The sequence below is a fragment of the Dipodomys spectabilis genome, unplaced genomic scaffold (assembly GCF_019054845.1).
Source record: "Dipodomys spectabilis isolate Male_0828 unplaced genomic scaffold, ASM1905484v1 ptg000107l, whole genome shotgun sequence".
In the NCBI taxonomy this organism is placed as follows: domain Eukaryota; kingdom Metazoa; phylum Chordata; class Mammalia; order Rodentia; family Heteromyidae; genus Dipodomys; species Dipodomys spectabilis.
This window is the reverse complement of record NW_024870784.1, coordinates 7,592,558-7,602,500: the sequence shown is the minus strand read 5'-3', so window position 1 is coordinate 7,602,500 and position 9,943 is coordinate 7,592,558. Positions and strand designations below refer to the sequence as shown.

Sequence of the window (9,943 nt, the reverse complement as noted above, 5' to 3'; positions counted from 1 at the left end):
TCCTCCCCCACCCTGCGGGGTGAGAGGTCATGGGCAGGCCTCTCTCACCCCCCTCAGGGATCGGGCTGGCGCTGGCGGCCGCGGTGAAAGGCTACCGCTGCGTCATCGTCATGCCGGAGAAGATGAGCATGGAGAAGGTGAGCGGGTGGCGCGGGCAGCGCGGGCGGCGCGGGGGCTCCCGAAGCCGAGGCCGCCCATCCCGTCACCTTTCCCCGCACAGGTGGACGTCCTGCGGGCCCTGGGCGCCGACATCGTGAGGACGCCCACCAACGCCCGGTTCGACTCCCCGGAGTCCCACGTGGGCGTGGCGTGGAGGCTGAAGAACGAGATCCCCAATTCTCACATCCTAGACCAGGTGGGGCACCGGGGGTCCGGGAGGGGAGCGCGTGGTTGAGACGCATGCTCAAGGAGGCTCGTTGGGTGTCGGGTGCGGCAGGTCTGGGGGTGGCTCGTGTCACCGTCAGGTCTGTCCTGGCTCCGGAGCCCTCTGGACTTGGTGGGGCCTCGTGTCTGCGGCCTGGGCCAGCGTCAGTGGGCAGCTGCCCTCCCCAGTCCAGATGTGAGCGTGGCTTGGGCCGCCTTCATCTGGGGCCCCCCGCTGCGTTCTGATGCCCCCCCCCCCCCCAAAACCCGTCTCATGTATTGCATTTCCAGATATTTCACCTTCTGAAGAGGGGTTGGGGTTGTTGTATTGTTTTTTGTGCCAGTCCTGAGGCTTGAACCCAGGACATGGGCCTGTCCCTGAGTTTGTTTTTGCTCAGGGCTAGTGCTCTACCACTGGAGCCAGGGCTTCCGCTTCAGGCTTTTTGTGGTTCACTGGAGATGAGTCTCCTGGACCTTCCTGCCTGGGCTGGCATTGAACTGCGATCCTCCGATCTCAGCCTCCTGAGTAGCTGGGATGACAGGCGTGAGCCCCTGCTCGGCTGGAGAGCAGGTGTCAGGCCTCATGTCCTGCGTAGGCTCCTAGACAGCACCTGTGGGAGCCGCGGCGGCCCTCGGCCTCACGGCGCCTTTCTTCCCCGCAGTACCGCAACGCCAGCAATCCCCTGACGCACTACGACAGCACGGCGGAGGAGATCCTGCAGCAGTGCGATGGTATGCGCGATGGGAGTTTCTGCATGGGAACTCCTCTTTTCCCTTCAAAACCCAACTCTGTGACGTGGCCCCTAGAGCAGTTTCCTCTCTTTAAGCCCCTTGGCTTCTGCCGGTAGCACCCACAATGTGGTGCAGACTTTGTTGACCCCACATTCCCTCTTCCAGGTGGTAGGAGCTGCTGTGGCAGGGACCCGGGCTGGCACTGACCCCAGCTTGGGATTGAGCTCCAGCCTGGGCACCGAGTTCCATGTCTTTCTCCCCTCCAATTAGCTTTTGCACAGGCATGAGAGGCCTTGGAGGCCGTGCAGCCGGCCCGCGCCAGGCCCCGGGGCAGCGGAGACGCTTCCTCTGGGATGGCTGGCGGTGTGCACTCGAGTTCCTGGCCTGGCACGGGCCGCGAGGCAGCTTTGTTACTACGTGCCTGGGGTAACGTCCAGGCATTCTCTCATCCAGTTTTACAAGTGAGAATTCTCTCACTTGGCGAAAGACTGAAGCCCCGGTTTGGCGCGGGTGTCCGCCTGCGATCAGACTTGCCTGCTCCTGGACTGGGCGCGCGGCGGTGCCAACACCCACTCAGGTTCTGAGCCAAAGCCTGAGTGATTTGGCCTTTTTCTGGTGCTGATCCTGGAGCTTGAACTCAGAGCCACAGCTCCTCTTCCAGCTTTTCTTTTCCCTATGCCAGACCTGGGGCTTGAACTCAGGGCCTGGGTGTTATCCCTGAAAGTGTTTGCTCAAGGCTAGTGCCCTACCCCTTGAGCCACAAATGACTTAAGACTAAGAGTCTCACAAACTTTCCTTCCCCATGCTGGCTTTGAACCACCAGACTCCAGTCTCCTGAGTTGTTAAGATTACAAGTGTGAGCCACCAGTACTTGGCTTCATTTCCAGCTCTTCTTGCTGGTTAATTGGAGGTGGAGTCTCATGTACTTTGCTGAAGCTGGCTTTGAACCTCAATCCTCACATCTTAGCCTCCTGAGGCTAGGATTACAGGCACCCAGCTTCTTCTGGGAATTGATTGCTGCCTTGATTTGAGCCGTGTGTCTTTAAGAGCGGTGGGCTGGAGGGGCTGTGGCCTGAGACCATCCCCTCCACCAGGGAAGCTGGACATGCTGGTGGCTTCGGCCGGCACAGGCGGCACCATCACAGGCATTGCCAGGAAGCTCAAGGAGAAGTGTCCGGGGTGCATGGTGAGCGAGGCTGCGGGCGGCAGCGCGGGGCATGCTGGGAGGCAGGCGGGCTGCTCTCCCATGGGCTCCACGCACGGTGCCTCTGGACAGTGGAGTTCTGCCCGCGTTTTGGCCTGGGCTGGGAACAGTGCTGGCTGATAGGAAGCTCAGTCAACATGCTGCATGCACGCACAGCGGGCCCGTGCAGCGCCAGCCGGGGTCCTGGGGCCTTCCAGCCTCCTTGGGGCGGGGGCTCCAAGGAAACGCCTGGAAGCTGTTGTGTCCCGAGTCTCAGTGTGTGCTTGGGGCGTAAGGGTGGTCTGAGGGGGCTGAGATGCTCAGCCGTTACATTTTCTCCCGGACACTGTCACCTGCGCTCCAGGAAGAGGTCAGTGTGCAGAGCCGGTGCCTTCCCCAACCCGCTGTCCCCCTCCTCACTCCTCAGTACAGTTGTGGGATGTCACGCGTGCATGTGTGTACCTGTGTGCGTGCATGTGTGTGCATGCATGAGTGTGGTGTGGTGGTCCTGGGTCTTGAACTCAGGGCCTGGGTATTGTCCCTGTTTTATTTGCTCTAGGGAGTGTGCTCTACCACTTGAGCCACAGCTCTGCTTCTGGCTTTTTTGTGGTGAATGGGAGATTAAAGTCTCACAGACTCAAAAGCTCAGGCCGGCTTTGAACCATGATCCTCAGAGCTCAGTCTCCCAAGTAGCTAGGGTTCTAGAATGAGCCTCCGGGGCCAGGTCTGGCCGGGAGGTCTCTTCTGAGTGCCCTGCCCTGGATGACTCCAGATGGATTGTTAGGGCCCCGGAACTCAGCCCAAGAGCACTTGTGGGTGCTCCTTGCACCGTGGACGGATCAGCACTAAACCCAGCAGCGGCCGGGGCCTCGGTGGGAATCGCCCCGGTGTCCAGTGCGGACGCCCCCAGACTCAGCCTGTCCCTGCCCTCGCAGATCATCGGCGTGGACCCCGAGGGCTCCATCCTGGCCGAGCCTGAGGAGCTGAACCGGACGGAGGTGACGGGCTACGAGGTGGAGGGAATCGGCTACGACTTCATCCCCACCGTCCTGGACAGGAAGGTAGCTCACCCACCGCGCTGCCGGGGTCTCAGGCTGAGTCTGCCCCGGAGCTCATTTCCCGGAGCTCATTTCCCGGAGCTTACTTCCTGGCCACTAGCGGCGGTCTCCAGCCGAGCAAGGGCCCATGCAGGCCACGCCCTTGAGTTCTCGGCCCACCCACCAGGCACAGGGCAGGGCAGCTGAGGGGAGTACGAAGCCCAGACACACAGGGTGACCCCAGAGCCAGAGCGGAGCCCCCGGGCCGTGGGGCGTGCGGCTGCCCGGTGGGGCCTGGCGGGTGGTTGAGTTGCTCTGTGTAAAGCAGGGCACAGTAAGGGCAGAGATCCAGGTTTACAGGCCTGCCTTCCACATCCTGGGGTGGGAGTCAGGGGTCAGGGGTCGGGGGACCAGGACCATCTGAGGGAGCCCTCTACGAGGCTATCGAGCCCCTACGGTGCCCCTGCCCAAGATGACGGCCTGGTCCTGCGAAGGTCGTGGACCGGTGGATCAAGAGCAACGACACGGAGTCCTTCACCTTCTGCCGGATGTTGATGGCGCAGGAGGGGCTGCTGTGTGGTGAGTGGGGGGGGGAAGTGGGGGTGCGGTGTAGGGAGGAGGGGCACACAGCCCAGCCAGGCCTCTGCAGGCTCCCGTCCAAACGCCTAACGGCCGCAGGCCATGGGTCTTGGGTGGAGTCGCCTGTCTGTCTGTCCAGGTTCTTTAGGAAGTGATTCTCAGGGCCAGGCCAGAGCCGCTCACCATTCCTCCCATTCCCCAGCCAGCCAGCGTGTCCTGGGGGTGGGGGCCCCACGGCAGTGGTCCGGGCCTTCCCGTCCCTGCTGCACCCTGCGCTGAGGCTGTGCGGCGCAGCCCACGCCGGCTCCCGGGCCCACGCCGGCTCCCGGGCCCACGCAGGCTACCAGGCCCACGCCAGCTCCCGGGCCCACGCCAGCTCCCGGGCCCACGCCGGCTCCCGGGCTCCCTCCTGGCCTCCGCTTAGTTTAGGTCTCAGGAAAATTGGAAAACACACTGAGCCTGCTCCCAGAAACTGCCCTGAGCCTTGTGGGGGTCCAGGGGAAGAACACTGCCCCCCACCCCATGTGAACAGATCCCCCACAACTGAGGCCCACCCTGGAGACTGGCGTGGGCCCTGGTGATGCAAACTTCCAGAACACGGCAGGGACCCACCTGGAAGGGACCCTGTCCCCGCCCTGCTCCCAGGAGAACCGGCCGGGCCCTGCCCGCTGGGCTCCGGGGAGAACAGGCTGCCCACGCCCACTGTCGTCCGGGGACCTTTCTGGCTTCCTTGTGCCACTGTGGCTGAGCCCGCCGGGCCCGCTGGAGAGCTGGCTCTGCCCCAGGGCTCCGGTGCAGGCTCCGTCCCAGCACGGCAGCATCCCTGTGCGTGGGGCGCCCAGCAGTGGAGGGGTCCCCGTGTCCCTGCATGCCTTCGGGCAGCTGCCATGAGTGGTGAGAACGTGGCCCGTCCCGGACCCCTGGCATTCCCCAGAGCCGCCTCTGCTCTGGCCAGCCCCTCGGGGACCTCCACGTGTCCTCGGTGAGGCCCACGCGGGAAACGCAGGCCCTGCGGCACACTGGCCACCGGCCTGGAGGGCACCGAGGGAAGGCGCCGGGTCCTTGCAGGTCCCTGGCCAGGGCCGCCCAGCCGATTGCTGGCGCCGTGGCTTCATGTCGGGCAGTTGCACACTCGTGCATTTCCAGAGTGGGCACTCGTGCAGGGTGCGCACGCACGTCCACGGGTGTGTGCGAGTGCGTCCCACCTTTCTACAGGCGGCAGCTCAGGCAGCGCCATGGCCGCGGCCGTGAAGGCTGCCCGGGAGCTGCAGGAAGGCCAGCGCTGCGTGGTCATCCTCCCCGACTCCGTGCGGAACTACATGTAAGGCGCCCCCCCCCCCCGGCCGCCCCCCGGGGAGAGGCGCCCCCCACCCTGCCCCCACGCGGCTACCCTGGGTTCGCGCCGAGCCTGGCTGTGCCAGCCTGCCCTGACTGGTGCGCTCGCAGGAGGGGGTGGCTCGGGGCGGGGTGGCCGCCGTGTGGCGGCCCTGAGCACGGGGCAGGCAGCGGGGAGGGATGCTGCAGGGCTCGCCTGTGGGTGCGTTGCGGCCCTGGGCCTCCTCCAGGCAGCCCTCCAGCCTTTAGCACAGTGGGGAAGGCCATGAAGCCTGTAGAGGCCCCTGGATCACAGAGGCTTCTGGAAACACCCACCCAGCTGTGGAGCTCCTTCAGCCCATGCCAAGCACCCTGGTGGACCTCAAAGCCCACTGACCAGCACCCCGAGCCTGCCTGGAGCCCCTGGCAGGTGGTCCAGGCCCGTCCACGCACGGGCGGACGCAAGGCCTCGGTTGTGCCCCTCCCCACAGGTCCAAGTTCTTGAGCGACAAGTGGATGCTGCAGAAGGGCTTTCTGAAGGAGGAGCTTTCCGGAACCAGGCCCTGGTGAGGGCTGCGGCGTGGGGGCGCAGGGGTGCGGCCTGCGGGCCCCTCCCCCGCGGCTCACTCCCGCCGGCCCGCCCCTCCCCAGGTGGTGGCACCTGCGCGTCCAGGAGCTGAGCCTGCCGGCCCCGCTGACCGTGCTGCCCACGGTCACCTGCGAGCACACCATCGCCATCCTGCGCGAGAAGGGCTTCGACCAGGCGCCGGTGGTCAGCGAGTCCGGGTCGGTCCCCGCCGCCCGCCGCCCCGCAGCCGGGTTCTGTCCCTGAGCTCTGCCAGGACAGCTGTGCGCTGCCCGCTCTGTGGGCACCCGAGGTCGCCCGCATGGCCCCTCAGCAGCCTGTCACTGCCCGGCCTCCTGTGCCGCAGGCCTGGGCACTCATGAACTCTTCGCACCCCAGTCCTCTGCTCCCCCCATTCCCTCCTAGTGCGCAGGCCCGTCTGGGCCCTGTGCTGTGCCTTGACCCCACAGTGCAGGTCCGTCCATCTGGGCGCTGAGGGCCTTCCGGTCTGGAGCAGTGGGCTCACTCTCCTGCCTGGCCTCTCCCGCTCCGGCCACGAGGTGGCGCTCAGCAAACGCTTGCATTTTCCCAAGGTGCCACAGGGTGGCGCCCACGCTGCCCTGGCCGGCTCTGGCAGTGGCTGACCCCTGCCTCTCCCTGGCCTGTCCGCTCTCCACAGGGCTATCCTGGGCATGGTGACCCTGGGGAACATGCTGTCCTCCCTGCTCGCTGGAAAGGTGCAGCCGGCCGACCAAGTCTGCAAAGTCCTCTACAAGCAGTTCAAACCGGTACGAGAGCCGTCCTTGGAGGCTCCCCCTCCCCCCCCCCCCCCCCCGCCCTACCGCACCCCAGCAGAACCACCACGCCTGCGGCTCCCTTCTGCAGATGTTGGGGCCCTGGCAGGCTTGCCCTGAGGATCACGAGGTCGTGGGGCCCTGTCTTCTGTGTCCGGGCCTGGGGATCCTGAGGTCACGGGGACCTGTCTTCTGTGCCCAGCCCTGGGGATCCCGAGGTCGCGGGGCCCTGTCTTTCCCCTGGGGATCTCGAGGTTGGTGGGGGCTGTCTTCTGTGCCCAGCCCTTGCTTTTTCCTGCACATGCTTCAGAGAGCTCCCACGGGAATTCCGGCGAGGCCCCTTGCCCTGGACCCTCCTCGGTGGGCCCCAGGGGCAAGGGGTTGGGGGGGCGCGGGTGCGGGGCTGACGTCACCTTGGCCAGGCTCAGCACCCCACACAGACCTGCAGTGGGTAGACAAGGCTGAGGGGTCCACCAAGTCAGCAATTAATTTGATCTCTCCTTCCAAACCTCCTCCCTGAAACCCCACAGCATCCATGCCAGCCCCGCCTGCCGCCCCACCTTCCCACTGCCCCGAGTGTGTATGTGCACACGCGTGCCTGCACGTGTGGTCCCATAGGTCCCTCAGTGTGTCTCCCTGTAGCTGGAGAAGCCGGGAGAACCCGGTAGACGTCTGCTCGGAACCCCTTAGTCCCGGCCTGAGCCACACGCTGGGCCCCAGCTTCGGCCCCCCCTCACCCCCCTGCCATGACCCCTCCCTGCCTTCTCCCCAGGAGACTGGTGGCTGTGGGCGAGCTGGGTGCTGGGAGGGCTTCCTGGGATGGGGCCACCGCTGAGTCTTGACAGTGCACATCAGCTCTGGAAGCAGGGAAGCACGCGGCCCAAGTGCTGGCCAGGAAGCCTGTGGGGCCCCCCCTCCCAAGTCCATCCTCACCCCAGCCCAAACTGCAGATCCTTCTACCCATCCGCCTGTGACGGGCGGTCCCGGAGGCACAGTCACGCGACATGTGGCCCTCCACGGCGTTCACAGAGCGCGCCCGAGGCCCCAGGGGTCTCGTCCTCTCCGGGGGGGCTGGTGAGTTACCGGGATGGCAGCTTCTCACTCGGGACGTTGATGGCTGACTCGGCTTCTCTTCCAGATCCGCCTGACGGACACGCTGGGCACGCTCTCGCACGCACTGGAGATGGACCACTTCGCGCTGGTGGTGCACGAGCAGATCCAGTGTGAGTGCGGTCTGTGCGCGCCGCGTCTTGTTGGGAGCGAGGTCACTGGGCTTGGACACGGGCATCGTCCAGCTCAGCTTCCCTCCTGTGCTTTCCCGCTGCATCCGGCTGCCAGGCCCGTGCCCACGTTTGGGGGCAGTGGTGATGAGTGGCACTAACCAGTCTGGGTACCCAAGGCTCCTGGCTCAAGGGCTGAGTCAGGAACCTGTGACTCAAGCTGTGTGTGCGAGGGGCCTGGCAGGCGGGCAGGCAGCAGGCAGCAGGCAGGCTGTACTTGGATGAGGCTCAGGTTGCCAGGCAGGGGATCCTCATCCCGGATCCCAGCCCCAAGGTGGCAGGTTATCTCATAGAGTCCCGGAAGAATCTGGAGGCTGCCTCGGCTCCCACGGCCTCCTCGCTCTGGCAGCACGTACACTTTGTGAGCCCTGTTGTACCTGAAGCCTCCTCAGAGTCCACCCAGGGCCCAGAGGAGGGCTGTAGAGCTCAGGATGCAGTTGTGAGGCCTCAACCCCGCCCGCCGGCTGCGCTGTGCGTGGTGGGCGCCTGGGGCAGCCCCATGTCTAACCCCCTCTCCCGTCCTTGGCTCTACAGCACGGGACCAGGCCTGGTCAGGAGTGGTGGGGGGGCCTGCAGGTATGTACGCCCCGTCCGTCCCAGCCCCTGGGAAATGGCCAGGGGGCAAGCTCTGCAAGCCTTGTAAGGTCGGCGGCAGGCAGGGCCCGCGGAGAACCAGGGCTCACCATGGGGCCCCGCAGGGATGCATCTTGGGGGACACGGTTGTGGAGCTGACACTTCCCAAGCCCCCAAGGCTGAGTAGCAGCCCTGAGCCCCTGGAGAGTGGATGTGACAGTTCACGTCCCAAAGTAGGAAACTGCATTACTTACGGGGTGAAGCTTGCCACCGTGCTTTTTATGGAATCTGGTGCTAATCCCGCCGCAGCAGACGTGCCCAGCATGCCACGGGCTTCCTGGTGGCCTCATCTAAAGTCTGCCACCACAACCCCCGGGCTCCATGTGGCACTGGGCCTGGCCGGTGCCAAAAGCACGGGTTCTGCAGCTCGGGGCGGCGCGGCGTGGCGGCGATGGTCCAGCTCTGCACCAAGCCTGTGGCCCGGGCTGTGCAGCCCAGGCAGGAGCGGGGCCTCCGGGCGCGGTGGGGTGGCAGCGACTCCGCTAGGCCGGGCGGAGGAGCTGCTCTGACTGGGCCCACAGGCTCAGGACGGAGTGGTGGCATAGGGCCTCCCTGGGGGTCACGCAGGTGCCGGCGAGAACCCAGGGAAGGTCTGGGGACGGACCCTGCTCAGAGCGGCCCTGCGCCCCACACCTCTCACCAGCCCTTGCTTCCCTCCAGACCACAGCAGCGGCCAGGCCAGCCAGCGGCAGATGGTGTTCGGGGTGGTCACTGCCATCGACCTGCTGAGCTTCGTGGCGGCCAGGGAGCAGGACCAGCATTGAGGTGTGGTATAAATGGGGGTCTGCACCTGCTTTTATGAACACGCAACGGACTGATTTTCACCTTCCTGGGGCTGGGCCCCCTGACCTCCCTGCCGGGAGCCACGGTCAGGAGCTGCTTAGACCGGGGCTGGGAGACGGCGCCCTCTGGCTCACTGGCTGCAGCAGGCTTCTCTTTAATGCTTCCCCACAGGAAGCCAGGCTGGGCACGGGGCAACAGGGAGGCCCCGGGCTGGGCCGACTGGAGCGGCTTGAGACTGTGGGTGTCCATTTAGGTGCAGTTCAATAGCTGAAAACCCACAACGCGGGAGCAAAGGCGCATTCAGGACGTCACGCTGTCCCCTCGCCTCTAAGTCCACAGCACCCTGGGGGAAGCAGTCCCTCCCCACCCGTCCCCGCCCTGGCTCCCCCGCCCGGCCTCCGGTCTCCCCCAGTGTGGACTCTCGCATAAATGCAATCACACCATCTGTGGCTCAGCCGTCTGTTCTCGCGGGGGAGGGGCCCTCGGTGTAGCCGGGAAATCGTCCATTGTGTGGATGGACTGCGTTTTGTTTTTACATCCCCCGCTGATGGGTGAGAGAATCTTCTCCAATAGCACGGTCCGGTGCAGCCCAAGGACACCGTGCCACACACGCACCCACATGCATGCAAAAGCAGCTTTTGGTGACATGAACTTTATAAAAGCAAAACATCCATAAGGCA

At 65.2% G+C, this 9,943-nt stretch overlaps 1 protein-coding gene across 2 annotated transcripts in view; it reads left to right on the top strand.

Annotated features, from left to right (window-relative positions):
• Positions 1-9,601, top strand: part of Cbs (cystathionine beta-synthase) — a 16,931-nt gene extending 7,330 nt beyond the window's left edge. Inside the window, exons 5-18 of one of the 2 annotated variants that reach the window (XM_042687276.1) lie at positions 58-137; positions 221-355; positions 1,026-1,095; positions 2,190-2,281; positions 3,214-3,339; positions 3,810-3,894; positions 5,110-5,215; positions 5,700-5,774; positions 5,860-5,994; positions 6,453-6,561; positions 7,706-7,790; positions 8,382-8,423; positions 9,141-9,245; positions 9,517-9,601. In XM_042687276.1, coding sequence (XP_042543210.1) covers positions 58-137; positions 221-355; positions 1,026-1,095; positions 2,190-2,281; positions 3,214-3,339; positions 3,810-3,894; positions 5,110-5,215; positions 5,700-5,774; positions 5,860-5,994; positions 6,453-6,561; positions 7,706-7,790; positions 8,382-8,423; positions 9,141-9,244 — 1,244 coding nt within the window. In that variant the 3' untranslated portion in view covers position 9,245; positions 9,517-9,601. The remainder of the gene's footprint in view (positions 1-57; positions 138-220; positions 356-1,025; positions 1,096-2,189; positions 2,282-3,213; positions 3,340-3,809; positions 3,895-5,109; positions 5,216-5,699; positions 5,775-5,859; positions 5,995-6,452; positions 6,562-7,705; positions 7,791-8,381; positions 8,424-9,140; positions 9,246-9,516) is intronic. The other variant, XM_042687277.1, reaches the window with a different exon arrangement.
• The last annotated feature ends 342 nt before the right edge of the window (positions 9,602-9,943 follow it).